This window comes from Dermacentor silvarum, chromosome 1 (assembly GCF_013339745.2).
Source record: "Dermacentor silvarum isolate Dsil-2018 chromosome 1, BIME_Dsil_1.4, whole genome shotgun sequence".
Taxonomy (NCBI): domain Eukaryota; kingdom Metazoa; phylum Arthropoda; class Arachnida; order Ixodida; family Ixodidae; genus Dermacentor; species Dermacentor silvarum.
This window is the reverse complement of record NC_051154.1, coordinates 69075845-69101588: the sequence shown is the minus strand read 5'-3', so window position 1 is coordinate 69101588 and position 25744 is coordinate 69075845. Positions and strand designations below refer to the sequence as shown.

Below are 25744 nucleotides of genomic sequence, written 5' to 3'. Positions count from 1 at the left end.
TTACTTTCCTTATTGCTGCATGGCTACCATCATCCTCATTGTCTGGTGTACAGGAGGTGCCATCTAGAGATGGCATGTGTTTGACAGCCATAACGCGCTTAAATGAGTGTCATGCTTATAAGAAGTTTGGCATTTAGAATGCGCTCGACGGCACAAATGATGACTATTTCTGGGAAGAGTTCTCGGGCAAGGAACTGCCCAATGACGGCGCAATCGACGACGACAGTGATTGAAACGGAAAGTCCGATGTACATAAATTATTTAGCTGAGTTTGCTGCACTTGTATTATGCACGGATGAGACATCCTTTTTTTTTTCACTTTTCAGTATCTCCGAATCTCACCTAGTATTATATGTGGGTCCGTATTATGTGCGAGATTTTATGGTAGTTTTAAAGAAAAAGCTATGTACATATATCTCAATCTGGTGTCTAATCTGCACTGTGCAAAAGCACAGGGCTAACTGACATGTAGATGAGCAGTGCCAAAAACTGACATCTCAACCTGGTGTCTAATCTGCACTGTGCTAAAGCACAGGGCTAACTGACATGTAGATGAGCAGTGCCAAAGACTGACATAGGGAATAGGATAGCTTATGCTGTCTGCAGGTCCTAACAGCAAAATTGTCCTATCCCCATTGGTGGACATATTTGGAATTGGACAATTTATCTTTCTTAGGCCACTTGGATACCATATTTTCTTTCTGATGCAGACGGCCCAAGCCAGGTGTCGTGAAACAGCCGAGTTGATGGAAGCGCGCCATGCAACGTTACTGCGAGCGCGCCAGCAGCTGGAGTTAGAAGGCCGCAAATCGCCATCCTTAGCCAACAGCTTTCGTTCATCAGCCATGGATGGGTGCAGCCTCTTTCCTCAAAACAGCTGGACCCCTGGCTCGACCAGTACACCGTACTGCTCATTTGTGCGGCGCCGCTCTATTGCCACAACTCAACCCCACCTGTACTCAACTCCTCCTCCCATGAACTCTTACACAGCATTCCCAGCATCTGGAGGCACATCAGTGGTGCAAGACTCCTTTGCCCTTGATCAGTACATCCAGGAGAAGGAGGAGCAGCTTCTTAGTCAGGGCCTCATTACTGATGACCTGACGCGAAGGTACGTTGCAAGTTCACCTAATAAGGAACAAAAATGCAAATATTGGAGACTTTGGTAATGTACTATGTAGGAAATGGAACTTGTTCGCGGTGCAGGGATTGACACAAATGGTTAAACACATATCAAAGCAGTTCTTAATTTTTTTATCACCTTCAATTATATGCGAGCACCATCAATGTAGAGAAATGTTTAGTCACAGCTGTAGGCATGAATTATATTATCAAAGAAATTGCTTGTACACTTACATTGATCTGTGGCACTAGATTTAAGCAGGTACACATCACAACTGTGCGTGGTTCAGGTCCAGTGAGCATATTTTGTTTTATTGTGTATGTGTTGCAGGTCATATGCAGTTTGTCGCACAAACAGTGATGTCAAGATAGTGACCGAGTACATTGGGCTTTTGACATTTAGAATATTTCCCCAAGCTTCACATTTGCACATTGAGTGGCCTATTATGTTAGCAAGTTCCATGTGGATTCACTTCGCTGGCATGGTTATGTTACAAACGATGCTACTTGTTCTCTGTGTGATTTTCATAATCACTTGACGATTGCTTCAATAGCCAATTCTTGTAAAGCAGTGTTTTGGGATTTTGCAATAATGAGGAAAGATGCCTGTGCAATCTGCAAATTATTGTCACAGAAATAGTAATGTAGCAGACATCTTTAATTTGACTGCGATTAATTTTTCAGTTAATTCGATCCTGACCAAACGTCCCAGCCGGCACCCATACATTTCTATGTGCCCAAACTTTTGTTATTTTGATTCTGAAATTGGCCTTCGCCGGATAATTCGAACTAAGCTGGTCAGCACGCATGTGCCTGATCCTGATGGTAACCCCAGGGGGGGACTTCAATAGCAGTAGTGCCTGTGGTGGTGGCTCTTAGGGTACAGTGAATGCATCAAACACATGTCGCCTACCTTAGAAAATGCCTATTTTTGGTCTTCTCCTGGAAGATTTTAAAGTGAAAATGATAGCTCACAATGAAATAATAGTGTTTACGTGATTCTATTGCGTGCTTTTTTTTCTAAGAACATCCAAATGCCTGCGTGATGCAATCTGATACGATATTCGGTCAAAACTAGAGTATGCTGCCAAAGTTTGGGATCCTCATTATAAGAAAGATGTTATGCAACTCGAAAGAGTCCAAAGAAAGGCAATAATATCTATTTATGGGAGCTATAGAAGGCACGATTCGCCATCCTTATTGATGCAGAAGTACCATGTGCCGACTCTCAAGGCTCGCCGGAAAATTAGTCGTCTTGGTTTTCTTCAAAATTGTCTTGCAGGGAAAACTAAATTAATACTTCCCAATTGTATAAAACCTTTAACTACAAGGACAACTAGACATAGCCATGAATACTCTTTATCGCCAATTTTCGCTAGAACCAATCAATGCACACAAGTACTCTTTTTTCACGAACGGTGTCTGAACGGAATTCTTTGCCCCGAAAGGTTTTTAAATCTGCTGATTTTATGAATGAACTCGAGTCTCACATTGCAAGCTTCGATGGTTGAACATTGTTACGGTCTTTGTGTTCTCTTGATTTTTGTTGTTGTTCATCTTCATTACATTGTATGTATCCTTTGTAGCCCCTCCTGCTAGGGCCAAATTACTGGCCTGTAGTATTGTGTAAATAAATAATAAATAAAATAAAGTCAAAATCACATTCTCGGAATACGCAGCAGTTTACCATCATAGTCAGTCTAGCCAGCATCATCATCATTGCCATCACAAGACGGCAACCATGGATGGCGACAGAAGGTCTCATCAACACACTGCTTTTGACAGAAGGTTTCATCGCATCACATCGACACACCACTTTCAGTCTGATTACGAAAGCATACTCAAACAATAAGTTATTTTACATGTTAAGCTGCAAGGGGTTTGCACTCTTTAACATAATACAGAAAATTCTGGGCATGTTGCTTTGAAACCTTGATCTAGGAAATGGGTAGCAGGGCAGTTGATGTAATTTTCAAGTATACTTGTACAAATTGCTTTATGCAACACTGTTGGGTGTGGCTGTTTACAGAGGTCCTGTTACATCCATTTCGCGGAGCTTCCTGGAATCTCGGAGCAAGGACGGCTGTCCCCGATCTGCGGGACTGAGCGCATTGCGTGAGAAAGTGCGCAACTCCTTGCACAAAGAAGGCCACCAGTGTCGTCCGCAACGCAAGCTGATGAGGCGTAGCTATACATGGCAGCTTTGCGAGGAAGCATTGAGTCGAGCAAGTGACAGGGTTCGAGCGCAGAATGAACGGTTGGTGTCCGACCGCACGGCCATGGCAGACCTTGAAGGCAGCGATGGACTTGCAAGGTAGAGCAAACAGCCTGAATATTGCATCTTCTGATTCAAGTTTGATTTAAGCAGGAGACACACGGTACGATTCGGCGTTCGATTCGACGTGCGGCGCTGCATGCTCCGGCATGCGGCATACGACGATTCGGGGCACACGGAACGTGCATCCAAACCAGCGAGCGGCGCCTAAGCTCCGCCCAGATCTTGCGCCCCAGCTTGTACGCTCGGAAGACTTCATATCCTTGCCAAGAAATACAAAATGAACAACTTTGCGCAATGCGGCTTCGCTTTACTGTGAACACTGTCACTAAAATTACGTCTTTGCGAGCGACAAAACACTTCGCAACGGTGTGTTCTCTACTGACGGCTCCGCCGACAGCCAGTGATAGGGCCGGTAGGCCTAGCTCGGCGGACGCCACGGCCGACGGCTATTGCAATCCAGTCCAAGCTCGTCGAAGTGCGCTTATTTTTGCCAACACGATTAACACTGTACACGTCGGTTACCTGTAATTAAACATACTTGGATTACTCGACACCGTCGATGCGAAGGGCAAGCGTGCAAGCTAAGCGAGTAGCCTCGCTCAGACAGTCGGTGTGTGCTGTCTACCTGCGAAATGCTGTCGCATCGCGGCTCCCTGCCGATCTCGAAAGTAGCTGACTGCTAGTAGTAGACACTGCTTTGCAGAACAGGCACAGGTTCGAGATAATTTTACCGAACTGGTAACTATTTGGTGTCAGAAACGAATTGTAGCAATGCTGTTGCAGCCGGCATGAAAAAAAAAGAGGCGGCGAGAAACCAGCCCGCCGGCGCCGCCTCTCTGGAGGGAATGTCGGAGAACGTCGCATGCCAGGTGCGCTGTCATTGGTTGCGGCCAAACGACGGTGCGGTTGTCGGATGCGTCGTACGGTGAAAATCTGTCCAGTTTGTCGAACGCCGGGCATCCGATCCGGCGCTTCGGCTCGGCAAAACACCTTGGTTACAGCTGCCGTTCCCGCACGTCGGACGCCGGATCGGACACCGAATCGGACCGCGTGTCTCCCGCTACAGTAGCTTTTATTTGTCCCTCCTTCAATGGGACCCTGCTTCATGGTACCATCAGTAGTAGTGAAGGAAAAAAATTCACAAATTGTGCTCAGTATAATTTCAGAGCTGTATAGTAGACTGCTAAAAAAAGGTCAATATAAAAAGTGCACATGAAGTGCCTTTCCATTGAAAGTGCATAATTTTCGTAGAATTCAGGCATTAAGTGTCCAATTAATCCTCTTCATGCCAAATGTATGTTAGGTTCATTTCTACAGGACTGAAGGTTATTTACACATTGGAAATTTGAACTGAATCGATTTCTGTAACGCTGTTGCTGTATGTATGTGATGTGCGTTATAATGATAATGAGTACTGCTTAGATTTTTTATTAATACAGAGTTGTGAGAACTGTTGAGAATTAAAGAATTGCTATGTCACAAAATTTATCTGAAATCTTCTCTGCAGTGTCTGAATAGCTGTGTTTAATTTTGTTCAATTGTAATCTCTGAAGTTTAAACTGTCTGTAACATGGGATGCTCATGGTCTAGAAGACATTAATATTTGGCATGAAGACAAGCTTTCATTGGTTTCTGTTGCATTTTATTTTTCCTTAATGTTAGTTATCAGGAATTGTACAAGCTACTAAATGTGTTCTCTGCTTGTGAGCTTATTTTGGTTAAGGGTTACTGCTGGCAAATTGACTTTGTGAAATGAAGTAAGTTGGTCCATGTTAATGTGTCATATAGGGCAAAAAAAAAGTTTTTTTTTTTTCTTTGCACAATCTTCCCTATTCCCACTTTAAAGTTCCATAAGCTCTCCCGAGTCTGAGGAGCTGACCTCACTGGATTCTGAGCAAGCCAAGAGTGAAGGGCAGTCATCTGACCTTGGTCGAGGCAGCAGAGTTCCTGTCCCAGTCAACAGTCATCTCTTGACCCGAGCATCTGCTCTGCAGCTAGCTGACTCGGCCATTAGTGATGCCAATTTCAGCGAGGAACAGCTGAGAAACAGAAAGTCAGTGTTCTTGTGCAGTCGTGACACTTATTTTTTGCTCTCATGCTCCTTTTTGTTTTGACACGCTACATGAGTCTTCCACGGGCCTGTGCTTCGTGTCCTTTGTCCTTTTTTTTTTTCACGAAATATTGGCTAGAATGATTTTCCTTCCAATTGTGTGTTGCCTTGGCTCTCCAACCTCCTCCTTTCTGCTTGGTAGTTAGTTCTACCATAACGGGCTTCTCCATCATCTGCTTGTTAACCAGTCATTAATTGCTGCTTGCTTGCTCTTCATACTGGACACCTGTTTTCTGATAAGTATGGGGAGTACTATTACATGGCATGGCCTAACATACTGATTTTGAACCAGTTTGTAACATTTCTTTCAGTATGTTATCTTTTTCATTTGATTAGAAGAAACGAAAAAATGCTAACAGTTCATTTACTTAGTTGCGGCTTTTACACCTCTTGTTTATTGGAACTTACTTACAGACATCAGTGTTGCTATTTTAGCAGACTCACTAGATCTAGCAGATTTTGTGCTTGCTTATTAGCACAAATGCAATTTAAGTGGATAACGCTGCTGACAGTGGAGTATAAACAATCTTAGTGGATTTTCAGCGGATTTCGAATGTTTCGTAGCAGATGAGGCAGTTTAAGAAAAACGTAAGTGCTCTTATAGTGTGAGAAGCATGAGTACCTTAATACAGCTTTCATCAGTAGACCCTTCAGATAGTTATAGCTGAAGCAGTAAGTCTGTATAACATCCCCTCCGTGTAATCTCCGCACAAGTCCCTGTAATCTACCTGCTAAACATTAGTTTAGAGTGCAATTATCAATGCATGATTGCATTAATAATTACCACTTGTTGGCCGGCATTCCTACTGAAATGCTGGGCTACGAGCACACCATGATTCCACTGTTCTGAGCTTCGAGGCTTTGTGCTTTTCTACAATAAGAAAAATTTAGGGTAAAACAGGAGCTAGTGGCACAATAGTCCTAAATACCTGCCATTATCTCCTAATAGCAGGAATAAGTGTAATTTTTTGTTTTAAATAGACTAATAGAAAGACAAATTATGACACCATTTGGTGCCTCGGATCCATGTCATTAGTCCTCGTCAGCTACTGAATAAGTAGAAGCACTACTGTTCTGATGGTCTTTGTAAATGTACGAAGTGGAACTTGTGTGACAGTGCTTACACTGCATTTGCAATGTAGGTGAAAATACTAAAATCGGCATGCTGACACGCTGCTGCAATGCGGCACATACCACAAATTCGATGTGGAAAGGTGAAGCTACGAGGCAGATGTAGGTTTCTTGGAAGTTAACCTCACAAGTGCAGAAGTTCTCCTTGTAGTATTTGTGGCATCTCCTACATAATATTTGATACTTGCACTACATAAAAATGCCAGCTTATTACCTAATTGCTCGTTTAATTCGTTTTTCTTAGCTGATAAAAATTATTGTTTGTTATAGTTTAATACTGAAATTCTGTATGGCAAATTTTTAGCAGGTTCGCAAAACTTTTAGTGGATTCTAGCAGGTTTGGAATGTTGTTTTTGCAGAATGCTTCCAGAAGGAAAGGGCAATACTGATATATGTATGAGCTTGGGATATGCATAACATTGATATACGTATGAGCTTGGGATATGCATAACATTGTTTTGAATAATGTTTACCTAATAAAGGGCCATACAGTATGACATAAATCTGCTCACTTTTAATTCCAGAACTCTGCTACTCGTTATGCGTGAAATGGTACAAACAGAACGGGACTATGTCAAGTCATTGGCATACATTATTGAGGTAAGGAAGAGTGTGCAGCAGAAAGCTGACTTTTTAGGTCAACAGAGAGAGATGCATGCATTTGCTTATTAAAAAAAAATTGTTTTTCTGCTTGGAATAATGCCATTGCTATTCTTGAAACATGTTGTAAACTCTCGGAGGATGTACCATATTTTTGTTATTGAGATTTCTCTAGTGAGTTGTCTTAATATTGAGTGCCATTAGCCTTGCGCTACAACTGTGACATTGATCAATACTACAAAAACGTGGAAGCTACAGAAACAAGGAAGCTGAAGACGAGCACATATGCAAAGTTAGTGCCAACTGCATCAGTAACTAAACAGTCTCAGCTGTTCTGTGTCATTGCTTAATGAGTTGTTGTAGTTGCCAGAATGATCATGGTTTGTAGAGTATGCTGTACAAACCATGATCATTGTGACAACTACAACCAAGAAGGTTGAAGGCGGTAGATTATACCTGCACAAGTCAAGACACCAGAAAAATTGAAATGCCTAAATGCTAGCCTTTTGTGAATAGCAGTTTTGCATACATGGGAAAAACAGCCCTTTATGTGCACACTCACTTCCAGGCGACTATGTACAGGCTAGAAAAGTCAGGTTTTATCAAGAAGTACCACTTTGTAATGAATGAGGGAAATAGAAAGCACAGTAGCATACTGTTTTTGTCTTAATGTTTTCGCTTTCTGTGCATTGTTCACAACTAAGTTCAACGAACTCGCCCAACTTAGCATACTGCTAGAAATGCTAATTCTTTAGTGGACAAGTAAATTGATGCAGTACTGATGTGCCTGTGCTCCAAGTTGAATTTTGTGTTTTGTACGTTAATATAATCTCGCGGGTTAAGTGGATCCTGCTTCTTGCGATTCCTGCACAGCTGTGGAACATGAGCTTACAGCCACAGCCCTTTCAGTGCATAGCAAGCTGACTCTCCATTTTATTCTTCACTTAATTTGTGTGGGTTGCTGCCTTTCCATTACGTCTTTAATGCAATTTGTGTGAGTGGCTTGCTGTGCACTGCGATTGTGGCTGTGAGCCTATGTTCCACAACTGTGCAAAAATCGCAAGCAGTGGAAACTGATCTGGAAAGTACTTTGTTATGCAATAATTGGTGGGTTTTCTTATTATCTATTAAGACTGCACCTGTTGGGCACCTACACATTGTTGTAATCAAGTTAATTGGCACCCTTCTGCTGCTCTAGGCATGGCTGCGCCATGTAAATGTTTCCTAGAATGTCAGAACACCAGTTGGATAGGTGCTGTGCATAGATATTAAAATGTCATAATTTATGATACAAGTAGTAATTTTCTCTAGGTGGGCTATTGTTCAGTCAACTAAAGCCATTACGCCATTAGTTTTGTGCAAAGTTGCTAAGCAAAAGAATTTTGTGCATGATGGCTGGTGCTTCTACATCTGCATCTGTTGCATTCTGTGAAGATAAGGCTTCAAAAATCACGTTATTTGCTGTAGAGTTATGTTTATGAACAATGTGTTTTTCATGTTTGGTTTTGTTGCAGAACTACATTCCGGAGTTGATGAGAGAAGACATACCCCAAGCCTTGCGGGGCCAACGCAATGTTGTTTTTGGGAACATAGAGAAGATTTACGAGTTTCATAGTCTCTACTTTCTCCAACAGTTGGAACAGTGTGAAGCATGCCCCTTCATGGTTGGACAGTGCTTCTTGCAATATGTAAGATCATTAGAAAAACCTGCTTTCTTTGTTATACTCCAGTATTGTCTAGCCTTTGATTGTACACATAAATTTAACCCCAACACACTAATAATTTCCTATCTAATTGAGAGCCTGTGTTAATGCCTTGAATCTTGAAGGACATGGGGCTCTCAAGGCATTTCTGTTAATGATTTTTTGTCAAGTGGGCAATGCCACTCTTTGGCCTTTGCCACTTTTTTTGTGCACCTAACTGCTCAGGTTTCCCCAAATATGCAGTATAGAAAAATAAAGTTTTGCTAGCCTGTGAGTTTAAGATTTAAAAATGTGGTTTTTGAGCAACTAAAAGAAAACAATAATGAAAAAATTCTGGCAGTACCCATCTCACAATAAATGTAGACTTAGTGTGATTAGTATTCGAGAAATGTAGTGGCACACCATATTGCCACTGCTGAAACACGCCACGTTGAGGCGTGTATGCAGCCAGGCTCCTCTCTTGCACTTCTCTCGGGACACACTGTGCCGTCTAGCGGCGCTGCCGCGAACTCCACGTGTGGCACTTGTGTGAATTCAGGCAAGAGTGTCTGAATATGACGTGGGTTTGATTCCGCCCAGCACCCGAAAAATTTTAAGGGATTTTGTCTATGAAAAGCGGCATGTACCCAGTGACCCAAGTTGGTGTGAAAGATGCTCATTGAAGAACTGCAAATACCCAGTGAGCTGAGTTGGCATCAAAGAGGTTCATTCAAGAGCGGCACATACCCAGTTTCAAATACTCAGTGGCCGAAGTTGGTCAGATGGTTGATTTCAAACCTGGTTCCCTCAGCACAGCAGCCTGGTTCTCTAACCATTAGACCACGCACTACCCGGTGACCCAAGTTGCTGTGGGTTGGGGAAAACAGACAGACATAGATAGAATGATAGATACTGGGAAGTGATACTTCACACACTTCCTGATTCCTAATTGCATTAATATGTTGTGCACCTTTCATGATTCTTTGCCCAGATAATTGTAATCTCCCTTGGGCAAGTGTGAACAATAGCAGAAAAAAACCTTGTATTTTTTTTTTTATGGTTGCTGTACTGACGGATGAGTACGACATCCTTGGGATGTCATACACCATATATGGAGTGTACCTGCTTGCCCTCTGGAGATTGTCACAAGTTTAGTTTATTGAAGGTATTGCAACTAAATACAGTAAACTGTCGTTAACTCAAAGCTGTGAAAACCAGAAAAAAATTTGAGATAGGGCAGGTTTTTGAGATAACAGAAGTCACGCATAGACCACATGGAGCCTTTCCAAAATACCGCTATAAATATTTTCGGTCACTTGGGCATGCATTGGTCAATGTCTGCGGGTGACGGGTGTTACTGGCACTTTGCCAAGACAACATGCTTCTCGCAGAGTTAACTGGACGATTGATCCTAATGCAGTATTTGAAACCAGCCATCCGAGCATAGCAGTTTCTGGCATCAAAAAAGCTGACTCTGCTACTTTCTGAATCGTAATGGGTTCTGGATAATTAACTTAGGAAACCGAAACTACAGAAGAGTGCAATTGCCACACCTTTAACAGATGCCCATGAGTGGTGTCGCATTTACAAACCTAAACTACAGAAGAGTGCAATCGTCACACCTTTAGCAGATGCCCATGAGTAACGTCGCAAATATGCCTGACCATCGCGTGAGCATGAAGGCGGTGTCCTTATGAAGCCGTGATGTCGCTGAAACACTGTGGGCTTGCATGCTGGCGCAGCGCATAGCCTTATCGCACCTGCTCAAAAGTGCCGATCATCTTGCCCAGGGTGATGATTAATATGCTGTGACGACATTGATGCATCACTGACAGCATCATAAATGAGAGGGGGGCACCGCTGCTCACCGCTGCCACGTGAGGCCACGACAAAGTGGCAGCTAGCAGCTGAGAAAATGTTAGCGAGCTGCCGCTGGGTAAAAAGCGAGTGCAAGCGACGCTGGCGACACTGCCCCATTGCCTTTTACCTGGTATTTTCGAAGTTGGAGATTTCAAGGTATGCAGAGTCTATTGCAAAAACTTTTCCAAGATAAGAGGTGAAATACACATGGTTTGAAATCATGGCCGGAAAAACATTTACGACTTAATCGATAATTTTGAGATATCAGAGTTCGAAGTAACGAGGGTTTACAGTACCTATAATATGGATATAAATAGCAGTCATTGTGATCAAATCATAGTTTGTGTACTGAAGAAAAACATACTGGCTGGATAGTTTCTATCACTTGTATTGTTTTGTATGCGTGTTTGTATGTCATTTATATTGTTTTGTAGATTGCTAAGCCACTTCTCTATGATGCAGTTTTATAAACTCATTTGTTTCATTGAGTATATGTTTCTTTTGTGCACACAGAAACATTTAAGTCCCTTTATTTACTGATTTGACTTTTTATCCCTTTACTAATATGAATACTTTTAACTCTTCCAACCGTTCACAGATACTAATGAAGTTTGTGACCATTAGCTTACTCTACATGCAGCTAATAGAAGTGTAGATGTCATTTTTCTATGAAGGGGTCGGGGCATAATGCAAGTTACCATAACACAGCCTTGTGAAGTGCCCTGAAATTATTTTTCTAATCGTCGTATATGTGGTCGGTCTTTTTTGTTTCTTAGTGCCTTTTTAATTGCTCATTGTATGGTGTACTTTTCAGGAGCCTCAGTTTTACCTCTATGCGCTGTACAACAAAAATAAGCCAAAGTCCGATTCTCTTATGTCTGAATATGGCAATGCATTCTTCAAGGTAAGTTCCAGTTCTTTTTATTGTGATTGTTTTGCTCTTGCGTTCAGTTTATTTTTGTTTGACCATTGTTGCCTTGCTAGTTCAGTACTCGTATGTATGCATGCTTATCATTAGTGAAAACCTGCAGGAAAACACTTAAGTGCACCAATCTGGTTTCCCACCTTGTGCCTTTCTTGAAGCCTAAATAGAAAAGCTAAAAAAAAAAAAAATTAAATGATGGGGTTTTACGTGCCAAAACCAGTTCTGATTATGAGGCACGCCATAGTGGGGGACTCCGGAAATTTGGACCACCTGGGGTTCTTTAACGTGCACCTAAATCTAAGTACACGGGTGTTTTCGCATTTCGCCCCCATCGAAATGCGGCCGCCGTGGCCGGGATTCGATCCCGCGACCTCGTGCTCAGCAGCCCAACACCATAGCCACTGAGCAACCACGGCGGGTGCCTAAATAGAAAAGTAAATGCCTTGATACAGTATCTAGTGTATAGTGTAGGGGGGATTACAGGCATCTTTTAAATGTTGCTCTGCAAGTGCGCACATTTTTTGGGGTAGCCACGCACTTCATTAACGATGATTTACTTTTTGCCGAGGCAAACAAACAGCACCAAACTTGAAACAGCAGAAACTGACAGGCAACACATTGTTTTTAGATCACAGAGTGACTTTTGCAGCTACATTTCTGTTGCCTATTTGGCCAGCTCCATGAACTTGTCGGAATTCTGAATAATCTTGTTCGAAGCAAGTACGCTTCTGGCATAACGCATCTTGGGCTGCCATGAAAGTGCTGTATAGATAACATCACAATTTGACCTGTATATGCATTTTCTTTTTCTAATCATGTGCCGCCCCTCCTTTCAACACCTTATATTTTTGTAAAAATTGACGCAAAAGTAGTAAAATTGTATAACGATTCGGGTGGGTTGGCAGGTGTTAATGGGTTGATGACAACACCTATTGTTAGCTGCTCAATTGACAGCACTTCATTTGATGTCACTGGCCTTGGAGAATGAGGAACTTTTATTTGCCATGAACAGTCGGAAGGCAAGTATCACTGCCAACATGAGAATTCAGGGTTCGTAAACCTCCTTGAAGTCCTTAAAAACCCTTGAATTTGTAAAAAGAGACTCAAGGACCCCTAAGACTTGTGGAAAATAAATCTGCTCCTTGAGTTTCATGTAAACTGTGGTTGGAGGTGACTCTTGAACATTCAAAGCAACAAACTCGACATAGAGGGGCTATGACTGTGTATCGGGAAACAATCCTAGATATTTTCTTTTGACAGTGTCGCTAAATGATTGCAGTGTGACTTGTCCTCAGCCACTGACAACAAGCTTGTTTAAATTACCGTTGTCATCATGGAGCTAGACAAGGCCAGATCAAGCGACCAAGCCATGTCACCATTTGGTTGTTTTGCTAGTTCGTTCACACCGAAGCCATCATGGCTCCATGATAGAGCCATAGGCTCTAGAAATGCTTGACAGAAAGTACCATATCTATCCGAATCTAACGCGCACCTTTTTTCTCCAAGAAAATGGGTCTGAAAATTGCTTGCAGATAGCAAACCAAAATGGTTCTCGGCATTGGAAACAGCCTACCATCAGAGTCGTCAGACGCAGCGTTATTGCCATCACAAAATGGCAACAGAGCATGATTTTGTGCCGGTTGCTGTGGGTTCATTTCGTGCTCGACTACGATCTTGAGTTGTATTTTCGGTGAATAACTTTTCAAGATACTATCACTTCCACGAGATTTCGCGAACTTGACACCGGATGTGCCGGCATAATCAGCCGCCAGTGTTTCTGGCACTGTGCCAAGCTTGCTATCTGCGCACAGTGCCAAACGCTGTCGGACGCATACTTTGACAAGTCCGATGCAGAATCTTGTGAAAGTAATAGTAGTATAGTGGAATCTTATTGATACGATCTTCATGGGAACCGTAAAATAAAGCGTATCATTCGAAAATCGTATCATCCAATCTATTATCCAACCTAATCGTATTATTGGGAAAAGAAAAAGAAACATATTACCCTGAAAAACATGTTATGCAGAATCGTATTGACGAGATTCCGCTGTATCTGTAAAAGTGATGGCTCTAGAATTACCGTCCCTGTATGCTTCGTTGGTACTTGTGGTCAATGCAGTGCAAATATCGACGACGTGCCGCTTTCATTATAAAAGCTCATTAAAAAAAGGCTATTTTCTTTTCCTGGAAGGTAAATTCTCCACTTCTCGGTTTTTCTGATTGCAAACGTGGGGACATGTTGTATTTATGTTTTATGAATCGGGTGCGTGTTACATTTCAGGTGCATCTTACATTCAGCTGTACTTTTACTACGTAATTTGGTGTGCATTTGATTAGGGCGCACGTTAGTCGGGTAAATCCGGTATGTTTCAGCAGTTTAGCTTTGACACGACAAGTATATTTGACTGTAGTATCTTTAAACACTGCTAACCATCATGCCAGAAAGTGACTAGCATCATTACAATGGGAAAGTCAACTTAGAAAAGCCACCTGAAGAACTTGAAGCGTGTCGATCTCAGCATCTGCTTAGCTGCAAGAAATTGCAACTAAGAAGGAGCTACTATCACTATTTTTCAGTGTATATGCATGAATAAGGTTTGTTTCTCCCTCCCTGAATTTTGGCCTTTGGTATCATTAAAATTGTGGGAATTGTCCTTGAATTTTGAGTCAAATGTTCTTGAGGTCCAAGGAAGAGAGACTGCAATACCGGGAAAAAGTTTATTGTAAGTTAGCCAGTAGTTGAGCGAAATCTCTGCAACATGAAACTTTACTGTGTATTTGGTCAAATTTGAAGCAATAGGCCAGTGTAGTCTGGCTGGTGCTTTGCAGCACACATCCCTGCTGATTGAAATTGACCTCTTTGCCAAAAGTTTTCTTTTCCACTTCTGAAATGTTAGTCAGTGTAAGTTGTCGTTTCTATTTGCAACTTTACACAAAACCTTCATTTGGTACTTCAACAATTTCTTCCCTTTATCCCCAATGCAGCAAAAGCAGCTGGAGCTTGGCGACAAGATGGATCTTGCCAGCTACTTGCTGAAGCCAGTACAAAGAATGGGCAAATATGCCCTCTTGTTGAAGCAAATTCTAAAGGAATGTCCAGAAAGGGAGCCTGAGCATGCTGATTTAAAGGTGCCCACATTAATTTGTCTTTGTTGCATTGCTAAACTGGTTTTATGCATCTGATATTAGTTCTGTCCTTGTTTTTGTGACAGTTGCCAGCATTATTCATTACCTCATGGTCATCATAGCTTTTTCATGGTTACTAGCATATTAAACATTTGGGCACTTTATATATTGGCTGATGTTGGACCAAGTGAATTAGATCACACAACCCCATAAAACTGGTTTTATAACTAGTGCTGTTAGACAGGCTAGTTAGTTGCTAGGATTGTGAAACATTTTTACGAACACAAATTTGAATGGTACACAAGTAGACACATCTACCACAAATTCTAGACTAAAGCTGACCTTTACGTGACAGTGTTGCAGCAGGCAGAAACCATATATGGTAACAGATCTCTTACTATGCATGTGTGCCAGTCATGCTCTTATCTAGATACACTGTTTCTTTCTTTGACATGCCCACAGAAGTGCTGCCAACTCATTTAGTATTCCAGTGTGTTTTGATGCGGAATGCTTCAAAAGCCGATCAATCTGTTCTGTTCTGATTTAAACTGACATAAAGCACATGCGTGCTTTAGAACAGTGGGCTGTATTGACTTGTTTGGCAGTGATCAACTTGTTGCCCTGGCGTAGGTTCTCGTACAATGACAGGAGACGGCGGGGGCATGCGTTTGTAATTAAGAAAGACATACTGGGTCCCATGACAGTGGCCCCTTTCCACTCTTAGTATGCTTCACCACAATATGTCGCATATGCTTCACCACAATACATTGCATAAGCTTCACTACGTAACCCCGCTCTATTGTGGCGAAGCGGACTTTTGGGAACCGGCATTATGCAACGCTTGACCCTTGCCGTGCTTTCCGCACTTGAAAATCATCGGCAAGGATGACAAAGGCCGAGTCCGTGCCATTGCTGACAGCGGGAAATTCATTGAAAAGCGTGGCACCGTACAGCAGGACGCCTGGTAGTGAATGTCGAAGCAGCTAGGCCTAGCTTTGCGGTCGCGGTGGTGGCTGTGGCTGCCAACAGATCGGCGTGCGGGAACAATGGTTCGAGGCTTCATGTTAATTAAAATGCTGGCAGTGATGCTTCGATTAATGCCGTTTCGGGCTTGCGGTCATGGCAAGAGGTCCGAAAAATCGGACAGCGAAGGGTTTCAGCTTCTTATGCATTAGCTCTAAGGGGTACGTGGTGGTGCCGCGAACCGTCCAAATTATTGGGCATGGCCAAAAAATCTGTCGTTGACTGTGTGTATATATATATATATATATATATATATAATTTTATTCCCCCATAAAGGGAAGGGATTTTGTCAGAGCCCTTTCTTTGTTACTGGGCTATCATGCCTTGTTCTTAAAGAGACCCTGAACCATTTTTTATGGAAGTGGAGAAATCTATTTGAAGTTAAAATAGGCTATTTCAGAAATACTTGCCACAAAAAGTACTTCAATGCGTTCAGCAGAAGTGGAGTTATTGGCAATCAAATACCACACCTTCACGGTGCTTCCACTCCTTCAATACCTTGCACTGGGAAGGCTACGGCAGAGTGGGGTGTGCCCACAACGTTCTGCCTACTGAATGTCACCGGGGTGTGCAGTTCAAATTTGTTTTTGGATGCTCACGTAGATGCCACTACAGTGGAATCTCGTTGATACGATTCTGCATAATACATTTTTCGGAATACGTTTTTTTTCCCCCGGATAATACGATTTGGTTAGATAATACGTCGGATCATACGATTTTAGGATGATACACTTTATTTTTTGGTTCTCGTGAAGATTGTATCAATGAGATTCTACTGTACTTCCAATTTTGGCACCTACGACACATCAAACGTAAGCCAGGCATGGTTGTCCTCGGCGAGCCGCGGTATTTACGCTACATAGCGGACAGCAGCGACATGCAAATGTAGTGCGTATGCACTGCTTTTGCTTTGTGCACGACAGGGCTTGAGTACGTGCTTGCCCTCATATACTCCGGTCTGGCAGTGCCGTGTTTGCCAGCTTTGTCCTGCACCAGCTTAAACGAAGGGTAGTAGCTGCATTTACCTTGTGCATTTTGAAGTGCTATCAATAGCTCAATACAAAGCGAAGTCTGCCAAGGAGTCTAACCAGGAGCGACCAGGAGTGAGCGTGTACTGGCAAGCATGCATGTGGTTTGACTTTAGGTTTCATGGGGTTCGAGGCTAGTTGAGTGTTCAAAACTTGTCGAAATCAGTGAGACTCAACGGCAACGACACCGATGAGCAGGGTGGCCAAAGTTTAATTCCTATGCTGGCGGTCGTGGCCGAGTGTGAGTAGATGATAGTTGGCTACTTCTGTAAGTATGTAATTATTATTGAAATTCGAAAACAGATTTTCGCTTACTTCAGCCTATTTGTTAATCTTCGTCAATAAGTATACACAGTAACTGTAGGAAGAAGCGTGCTGACCCAAACACCCTTCTTTTTTGATGTAAGCTATTGGCCAGTATGGGAATCTGCTATATTGCGAAATAAAGCATCCAGAAAAGAGTTGGGAGCAGGGCTCTGTTGAAAGGAGAGCATATGAGAGAAAGGAGACTTTGGGCTCCGCTTGCAAGCTCCATGCGCTGCGCACAACTGCAAAACTTGGCTGAGATGTTCACAGCAGCATATGCCATTTGCATACTATGTTTTTTTTCACCAAGCCCGAGGGCTGATTCAGGACCCCTTTAATGCATGTTAGGTCTTATTGAGAGGACTGAATGGTCATAAATGTGCTGTTACATTCTTCTTGCAAGTGATTTAAGTGGCCGAAATTTTGGAAATGGCTTATCTCAAGATTCAGTGCTATATGCTTCTCAGCTATTTATACAAAGGCCTCTGTTGTGGTGTTAGTCAAGGTGACATATTGTAACGCAATAGCGTTAAGGGCCCCGTGTTGTAGAAAGCATCAGCACCTGGCGAAAATAATCCTGCCGAACCAAATCATCCCGAACTACCCCGACCACGCATGGCGCAAGGCGTTAGTGAACAAAAAATGAATTTCTCAAACTAAAATTTGGCGGAAAAATAGTAAAGTACGACTTAACCACAACCTACAGGCGTGATAGCGTCGAATTGTAATTTGAATATACGAGAAAAAAGCCTAATAAGCAGCCAAGGATCTTTGAATGCTATGGCGTTCCACTCTTAAAGACGAAGCTTAAGCGTCCTCCAATTCTGATGGTGTGTGCTGTACTTTGGTTCTAGGCAACATTGAGGGGAATGTTGAAAGCCGAGCCTTTCTAAATTTTGGGCACGCGCGCGCCTCATGGCAACAGCAAACAATTAATGAAAATATAAAAAAAGGTCCTAGGGCCTTCACATTTTGATATAAGACGGCTTAAATTGCTTGTTAAAAATGTCTTCCCAGGAATGCATTTGTGTTTAAAAGTGAAGCCGACTTTAAGGGGATCAATGTAAGCTTAGTGTTTGTAAGCTGGCTTTCCCACGTTGTGTGTTGCAGTGAAGCCTACTTGTAAAGAAAAATGTGATTTGAACGGAGCCCCCTGACGCTATCGCGTTCCACTCTTAAAAAGGCGAAGCTTAAGCGTCCTCCAATTTTTGTACTTAGGATGTGTTACTATTGTCATTGTCCACAGGCTGCAGAGGAGATGGTTCGCTTTCAGCTTCGTCATGGCAATGACCTGCTTGGAATGGATGCACTTCGTGAATGTGATGTAAGTTAGTCTCTTGCTTCTAAACTTGAAAGATAGTCTTCTAAGATAGAACTTGTAAAATTGGCACCTTAACTGCGTGGAATTTTTTAATGGCAAGCATAGTAAAGGTGGCTAACATATATTGCTCTCCCAAAGTCGTGTGTGGGCAATTCTCTTAGAATAATTTGTAAGCATGGGCCGTTTGGTTTCTTATTTTCATTACAGTGTGAAAGATGTGTATTGTCGCTCGTGATCTTTTCTGTGCCTGGCTTTCCGATGTCAACAGCTTTCACACTTCATGCTTTAACTTTTTCTTAGGTTGACTTAAAAAGTTAAATGTGTAGCAGTGGCCTGGCCCATGTGCCAATAAACATAAAACAACATGTGTAGCAGTACATGTGCAGCAGCGCTTGAAAACCTCTAAGCTTGTTGTATATAACTTTCTGGTAAATTTGTTGCTTCTACTTTTTGCCGTCGTAGCTGTAGCAGTGTAATTGTATCATTGTGTTTTGTTTCCAGGTGAATGTGAAGGAGCAGGGGCGGCTACTTCGTCAGGATGAGTTTCTTGTCTGGCAAGGACGTTCTCGCAAGTCTCTGCGGCACGTGTTTCTCTTTGAAGACCTCATCCTCTTTAGTAAAGTTCGCAGAGATCCTGAGCACAAAGGCCATGACATTTACCAGTACAAACACAGCATAAAGGTGTGTTGCTACCTCTGTTATTCACTGCTTTGGCAAGGTGTGAAAATTAAGTGTACTTTCATTAGTATGTATGATTGAATTGATGTGTGTGTTTGAGTTGATTTTTACGCATTGTAGCCAGCTCTTGCTGCAATGTTCTTGTTGAGGCCTATAACGAACAAGGCAACTTGTAAGAAAGCTGCCTTGTTTACTGCCTGTCGTTATTCTTTGTCCAGTTGATCAGTTCTGGGATCTTCGTTTAGTTTCTCACAGATTCAGTACTTTTGTTAGGCTCAAGTTTTCTCAAGACGAAGAGACCTTGACGGTCCCTTCATGGTTGTCTTAAGTAGTGTCCACTGTAATTTGTACGAATGTACCAGGTTAAACAAATCTGTTTTAGGGTCAAGTAACCACAACTGTATGTGCTTCCTTCCACAGTTGGAACTCTTATGATGAAACTGAATGGCAACTCATTGAAAAGCTCTGTTGCAAAGATGCAATATTAATGCAAAACTTGGAGGCCCCCCCTGCCACCCCTCCCCCCCCCCCTTTTTTTTTGCAAACTATTTAGTGTTTGACTGAGGCAGCATGCTTAGAATCAGTGTTGTACTTTTTTCTAAAATATGATCCTCAAACGAGGAGGGTATAAAATTATGGGTGTGTAACTACAATTTAAGCCTTTAAGCAACCGACTAGTTTCATCGACATCTATACCATGCGGACTTCCTTGCAAATTTTTGCGAGGAAATTTCTTTGTGTGCTGCTGACTTAAGCCAGCGTGTCATAAACAGGGTATCAAAACGCTTTTGTTAAATACTACTTAATATTAAAATATTTGCATCACCAAATAAAGTTTAATGTCTAGAATTACTTTGAAAGATAACCATGCTCTCCAAGCTTGGCTTTCTTAATATGGCAGGAGAAGTGGATGTATATATTGCCACGAGGTCTCGAGCTGCGGCGAGCGCGAGCCAGTATTCAGGCAAGGAGAGAAGAAGAAGAGGTTTTTCGTTTTTGGGGTCAGCCATCTTCCTGGCTAGTACTCGTCTCTGCCGGTGCAGTACTTCTTGCTCTGAAGGCCTTCTGTTGCACGAGACAATATATGTATATATGTTCTTTTCATAACTTTCATCTCGTGACATCTTACTTTCTTGCCAGTACCTTCCCAGTATATATGTATGCCTTACTGCTACCAAGTGCACCGTTTTTTTATTAAAAGTTTTTTTTTTTTTGCTTGCGTTGAATGTGCTGCACCTTCTTTCTTCAATTTTTTTTTTTAATTCGGCAACTAAAAAGTGGGGATGCTTTGCATCATGTGCAATCTGCCTTTTGCCCATTGTTGTCGACCAAGAGCAAACAAGTAATTTCTTTGTATGCTCAGGGCTCTTCAGAGAGTGTAAATGATCGCTGTACAGCGTGTAAAGTATGGCTACCTAAGTGCTTCACTGTGCATGTTCTCGTGTTTTATGTTTATGCTACGATTGCGGTGGTGAAAATTTACCATAATATTGCTCCAATTTTATGTTTATTTGGGCGCAGTTGATGTTTTGAAATTTTGAAATGTATTTGAAGAATATTTGTGTTTAGAAATAGTGACTATCCGATTCGAAGACTGAATCGAATAGGACATTATTCGATTCGTTATCCAAAGGTTTTGAATATTTGCACACCCCTATCACTGATGTCTGTAGACTTTTATCTAGGCAGCTTGCTGATCTAAAAATTCTGTTGAAACGTTTTTCCTGCGTTTTTCAAAGAAACAGCTGCAAGTAAGACAATGTACATGATGAGCTTTCAGTGGTGCTACAAAAGTAGGGGGGCTTAAAACAGTTTGCTTAAGGCATTAGTGGTAGCACTCTATTTTCTTGTTGAATAAAAAGTTATTGTTTTTCGTTTCATATTTCACTTTTGCAATAAAAATTTTCTTTTTCAGACAACAGACATTGGTCTCACAGAGCAAATTGGTGAAAGCCCAACCAAGTTTGAAATATGGTTTCGCAAGCGCAAGTTGAATGATGTGTACCTGCTTCAAGCACCTAATCCTGAAGTGAAACGGGCCTGGGTACACGACATCTCCAAGCTCCTCTGGAAGCAGGCGCTGCGAAACAGAGGTACGCTGTTATTCCATGTTCAAAGTTTTAGTTAATAGTTGAATAGTTTTCGAGGTTGCTGTACAAGCATTGTGTGATTGGTTCTTTTCATGTTTAATAAAGCGCTTTTTTGTCAAATTTTATTTGTGGATGGCTACGTAATCGTGTTGTGGTTTAGCTTGAGAAACAAATCTGTGTTAACCCAGAGCAAGAACTTGCAGGGCAGGTTTTCATTTCTCATATATATGAGTAGTTTTATATATATGTGTGGACTGACTGAAGAGCTGTTACATTCTACAAGTTTGTTTGAAAGGTACTGCAACCTCAAGTTGTCTGCAGTAAAACCTCGTTAATTCGGATTTCATGGGATCTAAAAAAATGTCCAGATTAACTGAATGCCGAATTATTGAGGGTATCAAGAGAATAATAAACAAATGCTTACTACATCAACATGCTTTTATTTACAGTTTGAATCTTTTATTTACTGTTTTATTTACTATTTTGCACAAAAGCAGTGTGCAAGCTGCAATTCTCCATCTCGTGCTAGATTAGTGCTTGCAGTGGTGAAGGCCTCGCAACTTCCTTCGCAGTGCGGCCACGGTGCAAGACTTTTGTCATCCGAGACATGTTTTTCAATACCAAGCGCACATCCAGATTATTTTTTCGCCAATGAGCTGGCTGGCAACATATTGTCCGTCCATCGCAATGTAGCCAGTGGGTTTGATGGTGGCATGCGAGCTGCAGTAAAATTGCTCTTCATCCTTGACAGCTTTCGCGACGTGTGTGACATTGCACGCATTACACTGAGTAAAAATGAAACTACTACTTGCTACAACTGCTGCAGACGAAACTGTGGTCACTATTGACGCGGTCATGGATGGCAACCACACAGTGCTGAAGGCATGCGGCTAACGCATGCACTGAGTCAAAACTGAAGTACTGCTTGCTGTAACCACTGTGGATGCAACCATGGTTGTTATCGACACGATCATGGATGGCGGCTACAGTCAGACGATTTTATAACAAAGTGCTTGGGACCACCATGATCTTTCGTTATGCAGGTCACTATGTTGTAAAGATCTTGCACCGTGCCGCTCACAATAGAGCAGGCTAAGCACTTTCAACAAGAGAAAACCTTTATTGGACATGTATTCAAGAGAAGCTTGGTGAAATAAGTTGCCAATTTCTTGTGCGCGCTTCATCTGATGTAATGTACGACTGCAGCCGACCTTATTGAACTGAGGTCCACTGCGCATGCTCCGCGGCGAAACACGGGAGCGATGCAAGGTAAAGCTGCTGATCGTGGAATGCTGCTATCGCCTCTCTTGCCATGGAAATTCTTGGTTCATTTACAGGCTCTTGATGATTGTTGCCTTCATTGACATTCACGTCCTTTCTGCCCTAGGTGGCTTTTGAAGACGTCGTCAGTTCCAATTATTATCACATAGTCATCAACTGCAGCGTATTCGTCTGCCATCGCACCTGCTGCTGCGTTACAACAAGCAGCACATGAGTTGAGCGATTCCTAAACTGTAACACTCGCTGACATCAGCATGCTCGTCAAGTGCGTGGCCAGCGCTGCTATTAACGCTAGTGTAGAGCGCAGCTCAGTGGTGTTTGCAGAGGGCAGTAGTGGCACCAGTACGTGGCGTTCGTTGTAAAGCAACAAATCGGCTGCTGGGGAAGCCTAAATTCCTTACTTGTACAGGCAAATTTGTTGTTGTGGTCTTCGTTGTAGAGGCACGTTCACACTACATATCAAAGATAGAAATTCAGCCGGGACATAATCAATTCTTCATTGTACAGGTCATTTCGTAGTAGAGGCATTCGTTGTGAAGGTGTTCGACTGTACACAGTTATAAAGGCATGCAGCCAATGTACGTATCATGCAAGAATAAAGGTTGTACTATAGGTATATATTGGGCACTAAGCATTTCGGTGTTCCTGTCATTCCCCTTCAGTTTCCACTGATGGCTTTGGAGATGCGGACTCTGGCACTTTGTTTTAGTTGGACACTAGCACTGCTTGTGCTCCAGGTGTGGTCTCAATGAGCCAGTGTGTGGCCAAATATGTTCAAATTAGCGAGAGTTTGATGCCATTAAATAATGCTTATGGGGCCTGCCAGGACCAGAGTAAGAGTCCGAATTATCCGATTTTCCGAATTAACAAAGTTTTACTGTATTGAGTGTTTTACAATCATTGAATTTTGGTATTATGAGAGCATGTTTGAAAATGTATTCTATAGAGGCATACCTGGAAGGTTTTGAAAAATTTTAAGGGCTCAGTGGCTCTTTATGTTGATGTCTGTGTTTGTTAGGGCTTAACATGGAGTTTCCTCAGTTTCCTGTTCGTTCAGTTCAGCCAGTTATGTTACAGCAACGACATAGCATTCCACGCTCCTGTCTGGAACATAAATACTGCTAGCTTACACTTGTGGCCTTTTGTCTGTGGATCTTGCCTATATTTCTGTGATTTAAAATGTGGGAATTGTGCTATATCTTTAAAATCACAGTAATAATCTGGGATAAATGTTTTTTTTTTTTAGAAGCTACTGCAAGTTTAGTATTTCATGGTTAGTTTTAACATTCAAAACAAGCACAGAAAGACCACTTGTTTTCTGCGGGGAATATGTTACATTTCAGAAATGTCATTTTCTACAAAATCTTCCTGCAAAATGCTCAGGGACAGTACAGACGTAGCTGGACCATGCCTGCAGCTGTGACTCTGTCACTCATTGAGAGACATGGGTATAGCTTCTGGCAGATTGATACTTACAGTAGCTTACATTAAGGTATGTAACCACCTTCAAAAACGGATTTTCTAAAGAAATATTGGTTTTGTGCCATTTACTATTCTGAGCTTTCTGGTTATTCTTGAATGTTTTGCAAAATGAATTATTTCTATCTTACGCCATTGAAAGGTAATGAGTTTTTCCAACCCCTCCTGCTCACATCTGAAACCGAAACTGAATTTTCTTATATTTCAAAACAGGAGCAATTTCATCAAAGCTATCGCGTGGCTTGAATATTACGCAATGTTAATTGGTTTTAGTACATTATAAAAGCTTTTAGAAGCATTTTGGCACACTTGCCGTTTTCGAATCAGTTAAAAACTTTCACTAGAGGACTTTCAATATGTAGGCATTTACAGTGGAATCTCGATGATACGAATCTCACGGGGTCACGAAAAATATTCGTATTAGCCGAAATTCGTATTATCGAAACACAATTAAAACTAGCTAAATTATGGGGGGACGCGGGGATCAGATCGCGAAAATCGCAAGAAAAATCGATTTTTGAAAGCCACGCGTTTCGGTATCTGCAACGCCTAATCTACGTTGTATCAAAATGGTTTGGCTGAAAACGCACTAAAAGTGGCCGAAAAAAATTAATTCGTCAGTGCGCAGGGCGAGAAAACAGCTTTAAATCACGCAAAATTACCGCAGTTCATGGAGACATATCTCGTATTTCCCCCCACCGAGCGCCACCATCTTCGTATCGTTCGAAAACTTAAAGTTTCGCCGTTCCGCTTCTCAATTCGTCCGTCGTCGCCATCTTGTAACAAACGCACAAACACAAGAGAAGCGCGGGTCTGCGATAGGTAGTCACACGGGCCCTCCGATGAAAGCGGGCCTCCGATTGGCTGCTGTGCTGAAAGGCGTCTTTCCATTGGTTGCTGCTGTGGCAGGGGCAAGATGGCAACCGCAGTTGTCTGCTTCGTAAACCACACCGGCGTCTTCACTTGACACGCAGAATTCGGATTACTGAGAGCTCCCAGGTTAGTGATGGATCGTCGCTCGTTGGAGAAGAAATTTTGGACAAAGCACGCCTTCGGAATACGGAAGCGCAAGCCTCCTACGGCAAGAAAAATATGGCTATTAGCGGGAGAAGCAGAGGAGCACCCGACTGAACGTGCCGCGCTACCTAGCACCGTGGATTACGTGCCGCGCTATCTTGCACCGTGCAACTCCAGCAGCGAAACCGACAATCGCCTTGTGCCATCGGCACCGATAACGCAGTCGATGGAAGACGCGCCAACGGAGGCTCCCGCGCCTCGGCGTACGGCCGCGTGAATCGGCCGAGATCGTGCCTCGGTAGACTTAGCTCGCTGCGACTAGGCAAAATGGCGCAAACACAAAGAACGCGGCCCGAAGCACAGCAGCCACTCCGTCCGATGGGCCGCCGAAAAGGAGGAAAAGCACAAACGCAACAAAAGTGCCACCGCTTCAAACTCTTCGCGCCCAGTCGCGGCATCTGCGCTGTCCGGCACCGTGTCCACGCGTCCGCACCAAAAGAGAAAGGGAGAAAGCGCATGACTGCGTGCTGTTCTCTTTCGCGGCCGTCGGTGGGCCGACGTTTGTTTGTATCAACTGACGCGGGTCGAAAATCGATTTGGAACAACCGTTCTCTAGCACGTTGCAAAGTAATGGGGCTCGGCCTGGACCACGGAAAAATTCGTATCATCCGGAAATTCGTATTAGCC

The 25744-nt window shown here is 42.6% G+C and overlaps 1 protein-coding gene across 4 annotated transcripts in view; it reads left to right on the top strand.

Moving 5' to 3' along the window:
• Positions 1-25744, top strand: part of LOC119465271 (puratrophin-1) — a 464152-nt gene that overhangs the window by 429379 nt on the left and 9029 nt on the right. For all 4 annotated transcript variants that reach the window (XM_049669232.1, XM_049669230.1, XM_037726072.2 and 1 more), the window contains 10 exons: positions 711-1111; positions 3152-3436; positions 5247-5453; positions 7166-7241; positions 8756-8929; positions 11598-11687; positions 14694-14837; positions 18438-18515; positions 19014-19193; positions 21106-21283. In XM_049669232.1, the coding sequence (XP_049525189.1) occupies positions 711-1111; positions 3152-3436; positions 5247-5453; positions 7166-7241; positions 8756-8929; positions 11598-11687; positions 14694-14837; positions 18438-18515; positions 19014-19193; positions 21106-21283 (1813 nt within the window). The remainder of the gene's footprint in view (positions 1-710; positions 1112-3151; positions 3437-5246; positions 5454-7165; positions 7242-8755; positions 8930-11597; positions 11688-14693; positions 14838-18437; positions 18516-19013; positions 19194-21105; positions 21284-25744) is intronic.